The following is a 22,236-nucleotide window of genomic DNA, read 5'->3' as shown; positions in this document are numbered from 1 at the left end:
GTATTTTTAAATGTTCAGATTTTTCAGGGGGTGGCTGCAGCGGGTTATGCTGCTGTGTAATATTAATTGTAAAAACAGGAGGAAGATGGGAGGGAAGAATGCTCCTTCATACCCAGAAGCCTCTGTGCTGTGTGACTTTGTGTCAGCAGTTTCTCTTGTGCATAGTTAAACACTTCAACCCATGTATACTGAACATGTGCCTGTAATATAGAAACAAATATATTTTTTGTGTTTTGATCTTGAACTACGTTTATTAGAGGTATGGGTAGCGCCATATTGAATTGCCATAGTAACGACTGACGCTTCATTGGTAGGAGTGAGCAAATTGTGAGTGAATGCCATCTGGGGGGCTTCGCCTCTACTGGACCTGAAAGGTTTCTCACAACTTTGACAGCTCTGTCAATGAGATCAGGACCATAATATTAAGGTAAGAAACTGTATACAATTTATTTTAATGTTGGTAATTATAATATGTATATTTTAGAGTATTTTTTCCAGTTGTTAATTTGAGTTTGTGAAATGAAATGTTGATCATAAGCTGAGTAACGTTAAACCTAGCTACTTGAGTTAGCTATTTTCTTGTATTTTTGATGTAAATGTTTTCATTTATAGCTGTACAAAATAAAGTACAAATATTTACAATTTGAAGAGGTATTAGGTATGACCTAGCTAAAATGAACTGGCTAACTTTAGTGATTTAGACATGAACCTAGCTACTGTAGCTAGCCAGCCAGCCAGCCAGGCAGAAGAGAGGGCTGCTGCAGGATTGCAAAATGTATGATCCCCCATATAGCTAGCTAGCTAACTAGCTACATAGCTAGATATCTAGATATATTATGACATTTTTATCTGTGATAGCTATGATTCGTAAAAATAGTAAGCCTACTGGCAGTTGTTGATTGCAATAATTAACGTAGCATAAGCCTGAAGCCATACCCTGATAACTTGTACAATTCCCTTCCATTCATGATTCCCTTTTCATGTGCTGAAGGGTCATCGCTACTTGGGGAAGATGAGAACAAAGGGGAGGAGATTGAATTGGAGGAGCCGGAGGAAATTTGGACACTGTGTGGGACTGCCAGCTCTCAGACCTTTGTGAGGAGGACGACACAATGGACATGTCACCTGTGCTCCATTGTGACAAGGATAGGCAGGGGCTGGAGAGACTAGACAACATGCTCATGAGGCTGCAAACAGGGCTAAGGGACAATCACAACCTCACAGGACAAATACATAGATATACATACCATACATAGCTAGCTAATCTTCACCCAGTAGCTCATTTTGTCACTGGTCATTTCCTCTGTCTTGCATGCTTCTAATTCTGACTCTTTCTGTGTTAGGCTGTAGGCTTAGTGCCGTGGTCATCAACCTGTCGATCACTATCGACTGGTCGATCTCCAAGGCATTTCTAGTCGATCTCCAAGGCATTTCTAAACATTTCTGTAAAAAAAACAAGAAAAAGCATTTTTTAAAATCTCATGCTGTTGGTGGTAGGTGCACCCGATTCAGCTGCGCTGGGTAGAAGTGTTCTACCCAATTCTGAACCATTTCATGTTTCTGAATGTACAAACTCTGCCTTCCTGGCGGACCCGGAGAGCAAATTAAGTGCACAATAGCCAGGAAAATAATGCTACAGCAAAGTTGATACTGTGAAAATGTTTAAAACCATGACTAGAGAGAGACTGTCAACGATTACAGCAAAGAGCTGCTGTTTAAGTTCTTACTCAGCACTGTCAACACTTTTTATTCAACACTTACAGTGCCTTCGGAAAGTATTCAGACCCCTTGACTTTTTCCACGTTTTGTTACGTGACAGCCTTATTCTAAAATGGATTAAATAAAATATTTTCCTCACCAATCTACACACAATAGCCCATAATGCAAAGCGAAATAAGTTTTTTTAGAAATGTTTGCAAAAGTATTCAAAATAACTGAAATATCTTATGTTCATAAGTATTCAGACCCTTTGATATGAGCTCTGATATGAGCCCTTCGAAATTGAGCTCACCTGCATCTTGTTTCCATTGATCATCCTTGAGATGCTTCTACAACTTGATTGCAGTCCACCTGTGGTAAATTTAATTGCTTGGACATGATTTGGAAAGACACACACCTGTCTATACAAGGTCCCACAATTGACAGTGCAGGTCAGAGCAAAAACCAAGCCATGAGTTTGAAGGAAATGTCTGTCGACCTCTGAGACAGGATTGTGTCGAGAGACAGATCTGCAGAAGGGTACAAAACATTTTTGCAGAATTGAAGGTCCCCAAGAACATAGTGGCATCCATCATTCTTAAATGTAGTAAGTTTGGAACCACCAAGACTCTTCCTAGAGCTGGCCGCCCAGCCAAACAGGGCAATCGGGGTAGAAGAACCCGATGGTCACTCTAACAGAGCTCTGACCTCTGTGGAGACGGGAGAAACTTCCAGAAGGACAACCATCTCTGCAGCACTCCACCAATCAGGCCTTTATGGTAGTAGCCAGACGGAAGCCACTCCTCAGTAAAAAGCACATGACAACCCGCTTGCAGTTTGCCAAAAGGCACCTAAAGACTATCAGACCATGAGAAACAAGATTCTCTGGTCTGATGAAACCAAGAATGAACTCTTTGACCTGAATGCCAAGCGTCACATCTGGAGGAAACCTGGCACCATCCTTACGGTGAAGTATGGTGGTGGCAGCGTCATGCTGTGGGGATGTTTTTCAACAGCAGGGCCTAGGAGACTAGTCAGGATCGAGGCAAAGATAAACGGAGCAAAGTACAGAGAGAAAACCTGCTCCAAAGTGCTCAGAACCTCAGTCAGACTGGGGCAAAGGTTCACCCTCCACTAGGACAACGACCCTAAGCACACAGCCAAGACAACACAGGAGTAGTTTCGGGACAAGTCTCTGAATGTCCTTGAGTGGCCCAGCCAGAGCCTGGACTTGCTTCAACAAAGTACTGTGTAAAGAGTTTGAATACTTACAGTGCCTTCGGAAAGTATTCAGACCCCTTGAATTTTTACACATTTTGTCGTGTTACAGCCTGAATTTAAAATTGATTACATTTAGATGTTTTTTCACTGGCCTTCACACAATACCCCATAATGTCAAAGTGGAATTATGTTTTTCGAAATGTGTAAATTAATCAAAAGTCTTGAGTCAGTATTCAACCCCTTTGTTATGACAAGCCTAAACATCACATAATACGTTGCATGGACTCATTCTGTGTGCAGTAATAGGGATTAACGATGTCAAGCGAAGAGGCACTGAGTTTGAAGGTAGGCCTTGAAATACATCCACAGGTACACCTCCGATTGACTCAAATGATGTCAATTAGCCTATCCGAAGCTTCTAAAGCCATGACATAATTTTCTGGAATTTTCCAAGCTGTTTAAAGGCACAGTCAACTTAGTGTATGTAAACTTCTGACCTACTGGAATTGTGATACAGTGAATTAAGTGAAATAATCTGTCTGTAAACAATTGTTGGAAAAATTACTTGTGTCATGCACAAAGTAGATGTCCTAACCGACTTACCAAAACTATGATTTTGGAATGACTACCTCTTCTCTGTATCCCACACATAGAATTATCTGTAAGGTCCCTCAGTTGAGCAGTGAATTACAAACACCGATTCAACCATAAAGACCAGGGAGGTTTCCCAATGCCTCGCAAAGAAGAGCTCCTATTGGTAGATGGGTGCAAATAAAAAAAAAGCAGACATTGAATATCTTGAGCATGGTGAAGTTATTTAATTACACTTAGGATGGTGTATCGATACATCCAGTCACCACAAAGATGACAGGCCTCCTTCCTAACTGAGTTGCCGGAGAGGGATTTCAGTAGTCACTGCTCAGGGATTTCACCATGAGGCCAATGGTGACTGTAAAACAGTTACAGCATTTAATGGCGGTGATATGATAAAACTGAGGATGGGTCAACAACATTGTAGTTACTCTACAGTACTTACCTAATTGACAGAGTGAAAAGAAGAAAGAACATATTTCAAAACATGCATGTCACGTGTGCTCCCTCTCCGGCCTCTAGGTCCCGTCACCATCGTTACGCGCACCCTCACATGGACTCCATCACTTCCCTGATTACCTTCCCTATGTATGTCACTCCCTTTGGTTCCTTCCCCAGGCGTTGTTCGTGTTTCTTGTTTTGTTCATTAAATGATGTGCTCCCTGAACTTGCTTCACGATTCCCAGCGCACTCTTTACCATGCATCCTATTTGCAACAAGGCACTAAAGTAATACTGCAAAAAATGTGGCAAGCAATTAACTTTTTGTCCAAATTCAATACAATACATTACTGAGTACCACTCTCCATATTTTAAAACATAGTGGTGGCTACATCATGTTATAGGTATGTTTGTAATTGTTAAGGGCTGGGGAGTTTTTCAGGATAAAAAGGAAATGGAATGGAGCTAAGCACAGGCAAAATCCTAGTGGAAAACCTCATTCAGTCTGCTTTCCAGATGGTGGAAGATAAATTCACCTTTCAGCAGGACAATAACCTAAAACACAAGGCCAAGTCTACACTGGAGTTGCTTACCAAGAAGACAGTGTATGTTCCAAGTTACCATTTTGATTAAATTGACTTGAAATGGGCTTCTACAAAGTATTAACTCAGGGGTGAGAATACTTATGTTAATTAGATATTTATGTATTTAATTTTCAATAAATTATCTAAAATATCTAAAAACATGTTATCACTATGTCATTATGGGGTAATGTGTGTACAGTTGAAGTCGGAAGTTTACATACACTTGAGCAACTTGAGCAACGTGACTACAAAATATCTCAAAAGTTACCTGTAAACTTTGCCAAAACATTTCAAACTACTTTTGTAATACAACTTTAGGTATTTTTTTACGTAAATAATCGATCAAATTGAAGACGGGGTGATCTGTGTTCAATACAGGAAGAAAACAAACTGAAGCATGCTTTCTGGTCATGCGCCTCTATCTAACAGTACACTTCAAGTGACCCTCGTTCAAGATGGCCGTACTTGTTCTTTATACAAAGGAATAACCTCAACCAATTTCTAAAGACTGTTGACATCCAGTGGAAGCGATAGGAACTGCAAGAAGGTCCCTTAGAAATCTGGATTCCCAATGAAATCCCATTGAAAAGGGAGTGACCTTAAAAAAAACAATCTGAATGGTTTGTCCTCGGGGTTTCCCCTTGCTAAATAAGTTATGTTATACTCACAGACATGATTCAAACAGTTTTAGAAACTTTAGAGTGTTTTCTATCCAAATATACTAATACTATGCATATCTTATCTTATGTGGATGAGTAGCAGGCAGTTGAATTTGGGCATATATTTCATCCGGACGTGAAAATACTGCCCCCTGTCACCAAGAAGTTAACAGTCTGATGGCCTTGAGATAGAAGCTGTTTTTCAGTCTCTCGGTCCCCGCTTTGATGCACCTGTACTGATCTCACCTTCTGGCTGATAGCGGGGTGAACAGGCAGTGGCTCGGGTGGTTGTTGTCCTTGATGATCTTTTTGGCATTCTTGTGACATCGGGTGGTGTAGGTGTCCTGGAGGGCAGGTAGTTTGCCCCCGGTGATGCGTTGTGCAGACCTCACTACCCTCTGGAGAGCCTTATGGTTGTGGGCGGAGCAATTGCCATACCAGGCGGTGATACAGCCCGACATGTTATATATTGAAGCAACATCTCAAGACATCAGTCAGGAAGTTAAAGCTTGGTCACAAATGGGTCTTCCAAATGGACAATGACCCCAAGCATACTTCCAAAGTTGTGGCAAAATGGCTTAAGGACAACAAAGTCAAGGTATTGGAGTGGCCATCACAAAGCCCTGACCTCAATCCTATAGAAAATGTGTGGGCAGAACTGAAAAAGCGTGTGCGAGCAAGGAGGCCTACAAACCTGACTCAGTTACACCAGCTCTGTCAGGAGGAATGGGCCAACATTCACACAACTTATTGTGGGAAGCTTGTGGAAGTCTACCCGAAATGTTTGACCCAAGTTAAACAATTTAAAGGCAATGCTACCAAATACTATTTGAGTGTATGTAAACTTCTGACCAACTGGGAATGTGATGAAAGAAATAAAAGCTGAAATAAATCATTCTCTCTACTATTATTCTGACATTTCACATTCTTAAAATAAAGTGGTGATCCTAACTGACCTAAGACAGGGAATGTTTACTAGGATTAAATGTCAGGTATTGTGCAAGTTCTCCCACTTTTAAAAAGATGAGAGAGGCCTGTAATTTTCATCATAGGTACACTTCAACTATGACAGACAAAATGAGAAAAAATATATATTTTCCACCATAATTTGCAAATAAATTCATTAAAAATCCTACAATGTGATTTTCTGGATTTTTAATGAATTTATTTGCAAATTATGGTGGAAAATAAGTATTTGGTCAATAACAAAAGTTTATCTCAATACTTTGTTCTATACCCTTTGTTGGCAATGACAGAGGTCAAACGTTTTCTGTAAGTCTTCACAAGGTTTTCACACACTGTTGCTGGTATTTTGGCCCATTCCTCCATGCAGATCTCCTCTAGAGCAGTAATGTTTTGGGGCTGTTGCTGGGCAACACGGACTTTCAACTCCCCCCAAAGATTTTCTATGGGGTTGAGATCTGGAGACTGGCTAGGCCACTCCAGGACCTTGAAATGCTTCTTACGAAGCCACGCCTTCATTGCGGTGTGTTTGGGATCATTGTCATGCTGAAAGACCCAGCCACGTTTCATCTTCAATGCCCTTGCCGATGGAAGGAGGTTTTCACTCAAAATCTCACGATACATGGCCCCATTCATTCTTTCCTTTACACGGATCAGTCGTCCTGGTCGCTTTGCAGAAAAACAGCCCAAAAGCATGATGTTTCCACCCCATGCTTCACAGTAGATATGGTGTTCTTTGGATGCAACTTAGCATTCTTTGTCCTCCAAACACGACGAGTTGAGTTTTTACCAAAAAGTTCTATTTTGTTTTCATCTGACCCTATGACATTCTCCCAATCTTCTTCTGGATCATCCAAATGCTCTCTAGCACACTTCAGACGGGCCTGGACATGTACTGGCTTAAGCAGGGGGACACGTCTGGCACTGCAGGATTTGAGTCCCTGGCGGCGTAGTGTGTTACTGATGGTAGGCTTTGTTACTTTGGTCCCAGCTCTCTGCAGGTCATTCACTAGGTCCCCCCGTGTGGTTCTGGGATTTTTGCTCACCATTCTTGTGATCATTTTGACCCCACGGGGTGAGATCTTGCATGGAGCCCCAGATCGAGGGAGATTATCAGTGGTCTTGTATATCTTCCATTTCCTAATAATTGCTCCCACAGTTGATTTCTTCAAACCAAGCTGCTTACCCATTGCAGATTCAGTCTTCCCAGCCTGGTGCAGGTCTACAATTTTGTTTCTGGTGTTCTTTGACAGCTCTTTGGTCTTGGCCATAGTGGAGTTTGGAGTGTGACTGTTTGAGGTTGTGGACAGGTGTCTTTTATATTGATAACAAGTTCAAACAGGTGCCATTAATACAGGTAACGAGTGGAGGACAGAGGAGCCTCTTAAAGAAGAAGTTACAGGTCTGTGAGAGACAGAAATCTTGCTTGTTTGAAGGTGACCAAATACTTATTTTCCACCATAATTTGCAAATGAATTCGTTAAAAATCCTACAATGTGATTTTCTGGATTTTTTTTCTAATTTTGTCTGTCATGGTTGAAGTGTACATATGATGAAAATTACTGGCCTCTCATCTTTTTAAGTGGGAGAACTTGCACAATTGGTGGCTGACTAAATACTTTTTTGCCCCACTGTATGTATCATGTTTTATATAAATATGGTTTGATTCCAGCAAACGATGCTCATTAATATATGCAGAGGTCATAGTCTCATTAAATTCTGGAATACCAAAACTCCTCCTACCAATTATGCAACAATGCCAATATGGTGATTTACAGTTGCTGGTGTTCTAAAGCCTAGTTTTTCCTTTCCCCTTTAATGTAGGAAAGGAATGCGGTGGGCTGGAGGCTGCACTCTCTCACACTCCCTCTTTCCTTCTCCTCTCGCCCCCTCTTCTTCTCACGTCAACAGAATCCCCACAAATGAGATATTTCCCCAAGAGGAAAGGCTGCGGAGCAAGGTCTTCCTCTGTTTGTCTGTCTCTCAAATGCAATGGAAGGCTCTGGGGTGTTTTCTCTCTTTCGTATCTCTGTCACTCTCTTCCTCTCTGTATTTTCTCAACTTGAGTTTTAGGCTGGAGGGAACCCGTGGTGAATTGTTCTAATGAAAGAGACAGAGGAGGGGGGAGAGAGTACGAAAGAGGGAAGAGAGAAAGGAGAGGAGGGGAGAGGGCAAGGGCATCCTTGACTGCTGAAAAGAAACAGCGAGAAATTGGGTAGAAAAACAAGAAAGACTAGTTGGAAATGAAAACAAAACATCTCCAATTAAGGGAAACTTTAGTTTCCTGGTCATGGACATTCAGTCACAGTCTCTGTTGTGAATGGATGATGAATTACCTTCGCTTTTCCCTTTGATGCTAAACTCCTGCAGTTTCTACCACCTACATTGTCTTCCTCTCAGTTCTCTACATGCGTGCCTGTCCGTCTGTGCCGGTGTACGGCACAATATGTGTGTGTGTGTGCGTGAGTGGGAGTGCATTCATGTGTGTGTGTGTGTGTATAACACAGCAAGCTTGATGTAGAGAGCATCTCCATGTCTAAGCTTAGAGACAAGAAGCCAATAGATATTTGGAACCAGCCAGGCCTAACTAGCTGTATTTATGATGATATGCAGGCAGGTCACAATGTGATATCTCTCATCAATCCACCAATCGTGTATCGATCGGCTTGGTCTGCGGCCAAGTAGCACTGATGGATGACCGAGGCAGCCACTCTGACAGCAAGCATGTCCAATCACACCAGTTGGGGATGAGTTTGCATCGCACCAATCAAATCAGCCGCAGCAGCCCTAATTTTTATCACTGTCATTTCGACAGTGATGCATAACACAGAGAGAGAGAGAGAGAGAGAGTTGCCAGCCAGGGAATGAGGGGAGCTCTGAGGCAGAGGAAAGAGTGAACGAAGGGGGTGGTGGAGAAAAGTAAAGCCCCCGAAAAAAGTGGAAAGCTCTTAGGTTTTCCTCCCTGGCCTAGCCGTGTGAACCCTGGTCCCAGTGTTGTGTGTTCGTTCTCTCCCTCTCTCTCTCTCTCCCTCTCTCCTTCCCTCCCTCTCTCTCTCTCTCTCCCTCCCTCTCTCCCTCCCTCTCTTCCACCCTCTTTCTTCCTCTCCCTCTCCCTCTCTCTCTCTCTCAGCTTTTTTTTATTTGTTTTTACGCATACTCTTCATTTTACCTTCCTGGCTCTGCCTTGCTAAACGCTAATAGATTGCATCCTTTCTCTGGAGGTTAAATCGGAACAAATCAAAACTCTCATCCTTTCGTGTTTTTTTTTCTTCCATCCTTCCCTTTTTTTCTTTCTTTCTTTCTATTTTTTTTCCCCTCCTCCTCTATCAAGTTGAAGTGAATGGAGCATCATTGTGCCTTTTATCTCAGAAAGGCAATTGAGTGAGGCCCAAGACCACAGAAGGTAATGTTGTCTAGTATTGAACTGCATAGAGCTGAGGAAATACAAAGGCTGGGGAAGGAAAGCTGAGGCAGTGCACAAAGGAAGAGTGCTACAGAAGGGATCTAACCTTGTCTGGCTCTGATGTTCCTCTTTCTACTTTGTACTGTAACACCGCCAGCCTTACCCATTACTGGCACCAAGCCTGTCTGTAACTCAGTCTCTACTTTCCTCTCTCACTCAGGAGAGATACATCAGGGCCAGTCGGAAGTTCAAACAGTAACAAAGCGTTCACCCTGCCACTTGTTTATATGGACTTTGTTTACAAACATTGGAGTAAAACAAGCATACATTTGGTGCTCTGATGGGGTATGAACGTTGAACTAAGCTCATTAAGCATTTAGATGTCTAATACTTCAAGAATCAATGGCTATACCAGTGGTTCTTAACCTGGGTTCGATCGAACCCCAGGGGTTCGGTGAGTCAGTCTCTGGGGTTCGGCCGGAGGTCAAGACACACATCCGACTCATATGATTCGTGATGACACGCCCCGCCCGGCCATCATTGGCTGCAGGTGATAACGCTACATTGCTTGGCCTATCTGTGCTGCAGGGAATTTGGTGCGCTCAGTAGTCGACTTGTGACTGTCGTGATGGTACGTCTTGTGATTTCTTTCTTAATATTTTAATCCCTTCATACTTACTATGTAAAAAAAGAAAGTGGTCGGACGAATATGTACAATATGGATTCACATGTATAACGGAACGTGATGGGAGTCAGCGTCCTAACTGCCTGATTTGCAATGCCAAGTTGAGCAATTCTAGTCTAGCACCGGCAAAACTAAGAGAACACTTCCTTAAGCTGCATGGAGATGGAAAATACAAGAACACAACGCTCGCTGAATTCTAGGTGAAGAGAGCCAGATTCGATGAAAAGGCTACTCTGCCTGTTCTCGGCTTTGTACCCATCAACAAACCGATCCTCACAGCATCGTACGAAGTTGCTTACCTGATCGCAAAGCAGGGCAAACCACACACCATTGGTGAAACACTCGTAAAACCAGCTGTGTTGAAGATGGCGAATATCATGCTGGGAAAAGAGGCTGAAGTTAAGTTATCCCAAATTCCTCTTTCAAATGACACCATCAGCGACAGAATAGAGGACATGAGCAAAGACATCTTGGCTCAAGTAGTTGCAGATCTGATTTCAAGCCCGGCAAAATTCAGCCTTCAACTGGACGAGACCACAGACGTTTCCAATCTAAGCCAGCTTGCTGTATTCGTGCGCTATTTGAAAGACGACGTGATAAAGGAATTTTTATTTTATTTTGTAAGCCTCTTACAACAACAACTAAGGCAGCCGATGTGAAGAAACTTGTGGATGACTTCTTCAAAGACAACAATCTTTTGTGGGATATGGTTTCTGCAGTTTGTTCGGATGGAGCTTCAGTCATGCTGGGAAGAAAGTTTGGTTTTGGTGCGCTAGTGAAAGCCGATGCACCACACATCATTGTTACGCATTGTATTCTGCACAGGCATGCGTTGGCAGCAAAAACCTTGTCTCCAAAACTGGCAGAAGTATTCAAAATTGTAGTGGAATGCGTGAACTATGTGAGAACTAGTGCTCTGAGGCACCGCATCTTCAGTGAGCTGTGTAAAGAAATGGGCTCTGAATTCGAGGTACTTCTGTACCATTCTAACGTTCGGTGGTTATCCCGGGGACAGGTGCTGAATCGGGTTTTTGCCGTGCGTGTGGAATTAGCCCTGTTTTTGCAAGAGCACCAACATTGTCATGCAGATTGCTTCAAAAATTCTGAGTTAATTCTCATTTTAGCGTACATGGCTGATATCTTCGCAGCTCTCAATCATCTCAATCAAAAGATGCAGGGCGGTGGAGTCAACATCATCGAAGCGGAGGAAAACCTGAAGGCTTTTCAAAAAAAAGCTACCGTTATTAGAAACGACGAACAGAGAACGATAACTTCGCAAACTTTCCCCTGCTGGACGACTGTGTAAGTAAGATCGAAGATGTATCTGGAATCGGAGACATTTCTGTACCCGCGGAAATGAAGCAAGCAATTGCCACGCACTTAGATGAGCTTGCAAAGTCTCTTGGCGGATACTTCCCTACAAGAGAGTCATATCCAGCATGGGTGAGAGAGACGTTCACGTTTAGTGTTGAGACAACAGATGTCAATGATGAATACCTCGATGAAATCATTGAAATTCAGCAGAGCCAGGTTCAACAGCAACTCTTCAGAACAACAACGCTTTCAACGTTTTGGTGTCAACAAATGGTAACGTACCCTGTTATTGCTAAGAAAGCTCTGGAGATGTTCATACCGTTTGCGAGCAATCCTTTTCGAGGATGCTGGACATAAAAACGAAGAAAAGGAACAGACTTTGTTGCGAAAATGACATGAGAGTGGCACTTGCCAAGGTGAAGCCGCACATTTCTGAACTGGTCTCTGAAAGGCAACAGCAGAAGTCACACTGATTTGCAGTAAATATTCATTATTATGTTTTTGTGTGAAAATCATGTTTTGATGATTTTGTTCTTTGAACACAGTGATGTTGATGCACGGTTCATTTTGTGCACCGGTAAAATATATACCTATGTTTTGAATTTGAAAAAATCATATTTTATTTTTCCAATTAAGAAGGGTTCGGTGAATGTGCATATGAAACTGGTGGGGTTCAGTAACTCCAACCAGGTTAAGAACCACTGGGCTATACAGTTATTATTCATTAATTAACAGTCTAAAAATGTATATAGAAACTGCAGATTGCCCCTTTAAAGTATCTGGAGAAAGTCTGTGCACAGTGCTGTAATAAGGGCTCAGAACACGTGCTAGTTGGCTGGTAGGGAGAGAGTTTGAAAAACAAAAGAAACCGAGGACGAGGGCATGTGAAACTTGAGCAAACTCGGACTGGACTGCAGAATAGTATTATAGAGCAGTAGGTTAAGGTGTGAAGTCTGCCCCACCTCTCTTACCTCACCCCCTTTCCCTCCTCCCTCCCCCTCCACCCCCAGTTGGTCCTGTCGGTGTGCCAGGGTCGGGTGATTACCGGCACTCTCTCCCAATTAGGGGCTGATTATTTCGGTGTGCTCTAATTGACTGGGGAGATATGTAAATGGCTGTCATTTGGGATGATAAAGGCTCTGCGGTGCAGGATGCACTGCATTATTTAGCCGTGTGGCTGCTATGGGCGGCGGGCGGGCGGGCTGGGAGGCAGCGGCACGGCGTGAAGGATGTGGCGGGTGCTTTAATTGCTGAGGAGAGAGAGGTTAAGCTGAATGAGCAGTTGAATTAGAAATGAGGAATTTGGCTGTTTTAATTATTTCATTATTTGATGTTCCCCCTTTCTCTTTCAGTTCTTTCTCCCTCTCTGGAGTGAGATGGGGGGGGGGGGGGGCTGAGCAGAGCTGAATACCATACATAAAAGCATCAGTAGATGCAATGAGTGTAAAACAAATAGGTGCGTAGGGGTGGGGTGAAGGGGTGGAGGGGAGTGAGAGTAGTCTGCTTGTGCATTAAACCAGTTAAGAACCTTTGTGCTTAATAAAAGAAAACATTTCAACAGCTCAGACAATAACGGCCTGCCTGGCCTGTCTCACGAAGCCGCCCGCTTCTAAATGGAAGACGGGTACATTTAAATAAAAAGGGTTTTGGCTGTGTACAAATGACCCAGCCGCGATAAGACTGCAGGGGGGTTTGTGTGGTGGCAGCCTCGACCTCGATATACAGTAGGGTACAAACATTTTTCCAGCGAATTAAAGGTGGAGCTGTGGAGGGGTACTTTATTGTAAGTCATTATTCAGAGAGACAGTGAAGCAGTGCGTTAAGTGAATAGGGCCGGCGTGGGTTAGGCACTCGTTCTGCTCGGCCCGGCTCTATCGGACTCTGACGTATTATCAGGGGGAATCATAGTGAAACGCAACACTAATCCATTGGTTTGGAGACAAGCGCCACCAGATTTGGGCCTCTTTGCAGGCTTACTTGTAATAGGGCTTCAAACGGGTCCTCCAAACAGACTCTTCATATCTCCACAATACTGAGGCTTAGAGAGGGATAGTTATCACTCTGCAAGCTGCCTATTGGTCCAACCAAAAATAACACTAATGGGCTAGTTTTAGCATTAGTGCTCTCACACACAGCAAACTGGAAACTCGGACCAGGCGGTAGGCTGTCTGGCAGCCGTATAAGCCTGAGGATGGTAGATTTGCTCAGGGCATGCGTATGGACAGTACAACAGTACCCCCCAGGGGTACGCACAATGCCATCAGGGGTACGCCAAATAAAAATGTGATTCACATTTTTTTTTCTTTTTTTTTCACATTTTCAAACTGTACATTTATATTTTCTAATGCTGTTATACATTTGTGTATAGCACCAAACGAAACATTACAATTTGAAAAATAAGCCACAGGAGTTTTTTGAGTAGTAAGACATGTATAAAAGCAACGGGTGAGCTACCGAGTGGCTAGGACAGGGAAGCCCCATACTATTGTGGAGGACTCAATTATTGCTGCTGCAGCAGATATGGCTGGGACAATGCTGGGGGGAAAGGCCCAAAAAAACTAGACAGACAATGTCTTCATCAAACAACACTGTTTCACGACGCATCAGTGACATGGCAGGAGATGTTTTGAAACAATTACTGCTTCGCTTACAAGCCAGTGAATTCTATGCGTTACAGCTGGATGAGTCAGACGTGGCTGGCCTGGCACAGCTCCTGGTATATGTCTGTTACATTTATGGGGGGTCAATTAAGGAAGACACCCTCTTCTGCAAACCACTTCAAACCAGGACAACATGAGAGGATATTTTTAAAGTACTGGACAGCTTTGTGATAGTATGTGTTGGTATCTGTACTGATGGCGCAAAAGCCATGCCAGGGAGACATAGTGGAGTGGTAACGCACATGCAAGCAATTGCTCCCGCAAGGCCCCTGAACTCTTGAGTATTTTCTGCATTATGCAATGATATGGGCAGTGACCCTGTAACACTTTTACAACATACAGAAGTGAGCTGGTTATCAAGGGGCAAAGTATTGACACGTTTTTTTTAAATTGAGAGACGAGCTTAACATTGTCTTTACTGACCATTTTCACTTGTCTGACCGCTTGCATGAAGACGAGTTTCTCACACAACTGGCCTATCTGAATGATATTTTTTCTCGCCTGAATGATCTGAATCTAGGATTACAGGAACTCTCCGCAACTACATTCAATGCGAGGGACAAAATTGAGGCTATGATTAAGAAGTTAACAAGGACAACATGCAGATCTTTCCGTCATTGTATGATTGTGTGCAAATGAACTCAAGCTTACAGACAATGTCAAATGTGATGTAGCGAAGCACCTGAGTGATTTGGGGGCGCAATTACGCAGGTACTTTCCCGAAACGGACGACACAATCAACTGGATTCGTTATCCCTTTCATGCCCTGCCTTCAGTCCACTCACCGATATCTGAACAAGAGAGCCTCATCGAAAGCGGTTCTGTGAAAGCAGTTCTGTGAAAATGTTATTTAATCAGAAGCCACTGCCAGATTTCTGGATAGAGCTGCGCTCAGAGTTTCTTGCCTTGGCAAATTGCGCTGTTAAGACACATTTGCAACCACGTACCTATGTGAGAGTGGATTCTCGGCCCTCACTAGCATGAAAACTAAATACAGGCACAGACTGAGTGTAGAAAATAATTAAAGTCTGAGACTCTCTCCATTGCAACTCAACAAAAACTCACACTCATTATTATGTTTAATAAATATATCATATAGTGTGTGTGTGGCAGGCTTACAATGATGGCAAAAAACAACATTTGAGAATGCACTGACCCTGCTGCTAGAGGGGGTACGCAGCTGGAGGTTGAATGTTTGAAGGGGTACAGGACTATAAGACGTTTGGGAACCACTGATCTAGACGGTTGTTTTTGTTATAATGGTAGTAGTAGTAGTGGTAGTATTATCATGTGTCTGTGCTTTGTGCAGCCAATGTAGTTGAATAAAAAAGCACATATTGCTTTCTCACACTGTGTTTCTGCTGCAACTTTAGAGGCCCCGACAAGATTGTTCTCTCGGCTTTTGTTTGAGACAACAAAGAGAAAAAAACACTTGCTTGAATATAAAATAAATGGGATTTGAAACATAGTAATGTCCCTCAGATTGGCTCCAATAGTCCTGATGTGGTTGTCAAAACTACCGTCTGTGAAACACAGCCATGTCCCTCAGATCCTAGTTCCTAATATGTTGCCTGATCTGGAGATATAGACAGGGATAGGAGTTCATGACCAGAATACTAGTCAATTCTGAGTTCTGCTCTTGGTCGACTTGGTTTAATCGCTGGTGTTATTGCACAAACACGTCTCTGAGATGTTCCATTATGACAGAAGAGGGCTTGGGCTTGGGTCGTCATGACACCCAGCCAGCTATGGAGATGTGTGGTAGATTATGACTTCCCATCAATGCCAACCTTAAGGCCACGACACAATAGACAACAGGTGCTGAGACATTGAGGAGTGAGGACAGTGAAATGACTGTTGTCTGGCTCATAATGATCAGAGAGTTGTCTGAGCAAAGAATCCTGTCAATCAGCAGCATGCCCAGGTGGTTTGGAGCCTGTGGCATACCAGGCAAGACCCCTTAGATCATTGAAATTAATCATCATCATTTCCACCACAATCACCAGTATCATCACCATCATCACCACAACCATCATCAGCATCATCATCACCATCATCACCACAACCACCATCATCACGACATCCACCACCATCATCATCATCATCACCACAACCACCACCATCATCATCATCACCATCGTCATCATCATCACCACCACATCCACCACCATCATCATCATCACCACAACCACCACCATCATCATCATCACCATCATCCATCATCATCATCATCACCACCACATCCACCACCATCCTCAGCATCATCATCATCACCACAACCACCACCACCATCATCAGCATCATCACCACAACCACCACCATCATCATCATCATCACCATCATCATCATCATCACCACAACCACTACCATCATCATCACCATCACCATCATCACCACCACATCCACCACCATCATCACCATCACCACATCCACCACCACCACCATCATCATCACCATCATCAGCATCATTGTCATCACCACAACCACACCATCATCAGCATCATCGTCATCACCACAACCACCACCACCATCATCATCACCATCATCATCATCACATCCACCACCATCAGCATCATCATCACCACATCCACCACCACCATCATCATCACCACAACCACCACCATCATCATTTTCACCACAACCACTACCATCATCATCATCATCATCACCACCACCACATCCACCACCATCATCATCATCACCATCACCACATCCACCAGCACCATCATCAGCACCACAACCACCACCATCATCATCACCATCATCATCACCACAACCACCATCACCATCATCATAGTCATCACCACAACCACCACCACAATCACCATCATCATCATCACCATCATCATCACAACCATCAGCATCATCACCATTATCATCGCTCTCTCTCACTTGCTCAGCTTGTTTCCATCCCATGCAAACACATGTGTACACATCTCTCTCCCTAGCCTGTCTGAGCCTATGCCAGACCTGTACTGTGTAGCTGGGAGTGTTATCATTTCGTTAGTCTCTCTCCGTCTCTGTATGTGGTATTTAATAGCACCTTGAGAAGGGCATTACAGTGAGCTCTCTACATGGGGCATCCCATTACCCTCCACTCCCCCACTCCCTCCCTGACACACAACCGTTCAGAAGATAATTTGCATGGCATTTCAACTCAGGGTTTGGGGATGAAAAAACATTTCCACTTAAATTCCACAGCTCCGTAGAAAGAGGCAGCAGTCCGAAGGCAGTAACGACTGTGGGTCCATGTGTGAGAGAGAGAGAGTCCCCAGTGGGCTCACAACAGACAGCCATTAACCCTAATTACAGCTGTCATCATTCTATTTACTCAGAGAAAGAGAGGAATAAGCCTTCTGTACTGTACGAGTCCACTAAATCAGTTTTAAATACCAGTGGGTACAGTGGTTGAGGCTTTGATAGCAACATCATGGGTAATTAACATTGGGATCTTTGCATTTTAAATGCAACTTTTCCCCTCCATTAGACTTTCCCCTCTTATGTCACTGCAGGCACTTTGAATATCAGCATTGATCCTTCTCACGCCCTGTGTTAGGGTGTCTCACCAACTGGAAAGAGTGAGAGAGAACCCTCCCCATCCACACACAAACCCTCCACCATCCCACACCCTCCTAGCCCACCAGTCTCCCTGTCTTCCCCGCTGCTATGGCTCTGTGACTGGGCTGAGTCAGCAAGCCTGTCTGGCCTGGTGGCAGGGTGTTGGCAGGAGGGTGGCAGGGGGACACTGGGGGTGGCAGCTGTAGTGGCAGGGGGTGGCTGGTGTGTCCAACAGCAAGGTGACACACTGGACAGCACTGCCCCAAGAGCCTCTAACCAGAGTTGACAACACCAGCCCTGCATGGCCCCAGCACTCAGCTCCGGTCCCAGCTAGCTGCAGACTCTGACCTCGCCCTAGCAGCAACTACAGTCCCATCATCTGCTCTACTACCAGTCCCAGCACTCAGCTCTGGTCCCAGCTAGCTGCAGTCTCTGACATCCACCTAGCAGCAACTACAGTCCCAGCACTACCCTACCACTTTTGTTAGTGCTTGTGAGAAAGTCTCCCCTGCCCAATACAGTCATGCTGGTTCACCCTGCTTTAGGCTTGAGAAAGCAGTTTGAATGTGTGCCTTGCAGTATTGTGTGTGAGGAAGTTTGAGGGTCAGGGCTCTCTCTTCCTCTGGTCCACAGACAGGAAGCTATGGTGTGTTACCTGACTCCTCCCTGTCTAGACAGTGTGACCAGAGAAACCTGGCTTGCCCGGCTGGCCCAATCTGCCTGTTCCTTCCCTTCCCAGCAGCAATCACTAATACACATCTCTGCCCAATCAGGGGGGACATCCACCAAGACTCACTGCTTACTGAATGACGGGGGGACTTCTCCCACTCAGTCAAAGCATGTTAGTCTGGTGGTATGTGCGTGTTTGTACTGTGTGTGTTGGCTCAGCTGTCCCCTCAGTGCCCCTGCCTGTCTGAGTCTGACAGGCTGACAGCTTCAGAGAGGGAGAGAGAGATGCCAACATCCCAGAGGTGAAGGGTCACAAAATACTCCCTCTCTAACATAGTGTGAAACATCTAGATAGGAGGTCATTACGTGGGGGTCTGGCCATCTCAAAATAAGTGGTTATTATCACCTCAATATTTTCTTATTATTACAATTACATGCTTCAGAAGCACATTAAGTAATACAAGATGCCAACTGGGAGTAGTTGACAGCTATTTGGAGACTCAATGCACAGAGCAATTTGTAGCAGAGAGGCAATAAATTGGATTTGGGCCACTTTGGAATGGGCCCCAGCTAGCTTGTTGGGTATTTGGACGGGTGCTGGCTGGGCTGGCTGTTCGCTGCTGTAAATATCACTGTGGAGAGTGTGGAGGAGGAAGCAGCATCTGGGGCTTCTTCACTGTTCATCTGTGGAAGAAGCTGGTCTTATGGGCTCTCTCAGTCAGAACACTGTTCATCTGTGGAAGAAGCTGGTCTTATGGGCTCTCTCAGTCAGAACACTGTTCATCTGTGGAAGAAGCTGGTCTTATGGGCTCTCTCAGTCAGAACACTGTTCATCTGTGGTCAACCATGAGTCTAATCCAAACCGGTCTGTCCTCAAATCGTCCAAATGAATTATATGCTTTTCTGCCCAACGATTATTGGAGAACTGGCGACTGGCAGGTAATGTAATTATTCACAGTGCTTTCCCCGTTTTTAATTGGCTCTTAGGTTAACAATATGTTGGATGTCACACTGGATTCACCTGTTTGGAAAGCTGTCGCCATGGTTTCCCTGTTTGCAGGACCCCACTGTGTCAAATGGCACACATCTGTTGTGACCTGTGACTGCCTCCACAGAAGAGAAAGAGAAAGAGAAAGAGAGAGAAAGAGAAAGAGAAAGAGAAATAGAGAGAAAGAGAAAGAGAAAGAGAGAGAGAGAGAGAGAGAGAGGGAGGCCTGTTTGTCACCAGGAAATCTGCTTAATGGTGCTCATTTTAGAAGCAATGTTATACATACTGACAATATGCCATAATGCTTTAGTAAACAAATCCTTCAATCATCATGTTCTGCTTTAGTAAACAATTGATCACAAAATACATACCATACTTGTGAAAGGACCACAGTAGTTTGGTTCATCTTCAGCTGTTACCATTAAAACAGTATTTTCACTTGGCCATTTTAGGAGACACGTGAGAGGTGGCTGTAGTAACACACACACACCATCTACCTCCCTCCCATTCTCTCTCCCTTCACCCTCCTCTTTTATCAGACTATAGTTCCGCAGTTTGTCAGCATTAATAGGGGATTCCCTGGAAAATATTCAGATGGGGGAATACCCTCAGCCAGTCAGTACCCTCCCTCCCTCCCTCCCTCTTCTTTCTCTCCCCACAGGGGATGTGTGTAACATAAACTCACCCTCACTCGTCCATCATACACATCACATAGAACAGACTGTCTGACCTACACCATCAAGGCACTACTGCTCTGTTTCACAATGTCGTGCTTGTTCAAATGCACCGAGTATACCAAACATCAGGAACACCTTCCTGATATTGAGTTTCACCCCCGCCATCAGAACAGCCTCGTCGGGGCATGGGCTCTACAAGCATTCCACGGGGATGCTGGCCCAACTTGGCAACAAACCGGTGCGCCTGGCACCTACTACCATACCCCGTTCAAAGGCACTTACATCTTTTGTCTCCCTCTGAATGGCACACATACACAATCCATGTCTCAATTGCCTCAAAAATCCCCCTTTAACCTGTCTCCCCTTCATCTACACTGATTGAAGTGGATTTAACAGGTGACATCAAGAATGGGTCATAGCTTTCACCTGGATTCACCTGGTCAGTCTGTGTCATGGAAAGAAGCAGGTGTCTTTAATGTTTTATACACTCAGTGTATATCATAGACAGGGTTTGGACAAAATACATCACAGCATTGAATAAGATTTGCTCGTCATTGTACTCACCTACCATCTCCTCTGTTCCAGGACCTGTCTGGTGCCATAGACGACCTCCCTACAGGGACGGACGCTGGTCACAGTTCAGCCGTCAGTGCTACAGGCTCCACCAGTAGCCAGGGGGAGCAGAGTAACCCGTCCCAGTCACCCTTCTCACCCCACGCATCACCCCACCTGTCTGGCCGAGGCAGTGGCCCATCGCCCTCTCCTGTTGGCTCCCCCGTGGGCTCCAACCAATCACGCTCCGGCTCTGGCCCAATCTCCCCAGTTAGCGGCCCAACCACAGCACAAGGTAAGCCTACAGGGTTACTAAGGCAAATCATTTCACAAAAAGCATCCCTGAACATCATACCGTCTGTTCAAATCTCCTGTTCAGGTATGATGACACCCTGCAGGAAATTGATCAGAATAATGATGTTCTTTAGAAGTGGCCATTTCAAGCTGACCCATTTAGCTGATCAATGTAGTTTCCTTGGTCCCCTTTCTATTGGAAATAATTTGTCATTTATCTTCATTAAACATTTTAGATGCACAGATACAGATGGTTGCTGTTGGCCTCTGTGTTCTTCCTTTCACAACAGGCCTCCAAAATAAGACAATAGCAGATGGCTGCGTCCCCCTAGAGGAATAGCAGAGCTTTAGTTTAGATAAACAGTGAGGTAAAGACTGGGAGTGTGTTGGACATGCCTTGGACAGGCCAGAGTGACATAAGGCTATGAGATGTGGACGTGACCCTGTCTGCCTGCCCTCCCCACCCCTCCTCGTCTAACCACAGCCTCCGCTGCTCTTCCTGATTGAGGCCTGACCGGCACGTCTGCGGCTCTCAGGCCTGTCAATCACGCTGACGAGGCGGGACAAATGCGTGAGCTCCTGAGGCAGGCGGGTTGTTCCGGGCGGACTGAGCTTGTGCAGGAGTGATTGACACTAATGAAAAAGCAGGACAGCCGCTCCCGAGGCGGACGGCAGGAAATGCTGAGAAATCCGGAGTGAGATGGCGAGACGGGAGGTGGATCTCATCGGAGGGACAGGTGTGATTAATATAGTATCAATAAATATTCTCCCATCATGCGAAAACACATCCTCATAGAGACAGGATCTTAGTCTGCTAACAGCTGCTAGGGTTTACCTATTGTAGCTCATAATAATGGCCGGAACGGAGCAAATGGAATGCTATCAAACACCTGGAAACCATGTGTCTGATACCACTGATTCCGCTCCAGTCATTACCACAAGCCTGTTCTCCCCGATTAAGGTCTCACCAACCTCTTGTGGTTTATACTATCACTTCTAATGAGAAATACCAGCACCAGGCATAATACTGTGTATGCGAGGGAGAAACACTGAGTACCAATGTTGTTGTGATATGAAGAATTGATGACTTTCTCCTTCCTAGCAGGTCCTAGTTGTGTGATTGATCTTACCTGCAACCTGCCTCCTTTCTAAACATACCAATAAAAGACATCTGCCTCTGTGCAGAATGTGGCTGACTGGCTGTCCCTAGCCCTCGAGTTCAAGGGTCACTCTTCCATATCAGTGACCTGGAGGCGCAGAGTAGCATGGTCCAGTCTGTG

At 44.5% G+C, this 22,236-nt stretch overlaps 1 protein-coding gene across 4 annotated transcripts in view; it reads left to right on the top strand.

Annotated features, from left to right (window-relative positions):
* Positions 1 to 22,236, top strand: part of LOC110505402 (AT-rich interactive domain-containing protein 1B) — a 229,487-nt gene that overhangs the window by 133,369 nt on the left and 73,882 nt on the right. For all 4 annotated transcript variants that reach the window (XM_036962211.2, XM_021584599.3, XM_090220667.1 and 1 more), the window contains exon 5: positions 20,696 to 20,957. In XM_036962211.2, coding sequence (XP_036818106.2) covers positions 20,696 to 20,957 — 262 coding nt within the window. The remainder of the gene's footprint in view (positions 1 to 20,695; positions 20,958 to 22,236) is intronic.

Source organism: Oncorhynchus mykiss, chromosome 25 (genome assembly GCF_057628025.1).
Source record: "Oncorhynchus mykiss isolate SJ-2025 chromosome 25, ASM5762802v1, whole genome shotgun sequence".
NCBI lineage: Eukaryota > Metazoa > Chordata > Actinopteri > Salmoniformes > Salmonidae > Oncorhynchus > Oncorhynchus mykiss.
Note: the sequence above shows the minus strand (reverse complement) of the source record. Positions and strands in the feature narration are given on the sequence as shown.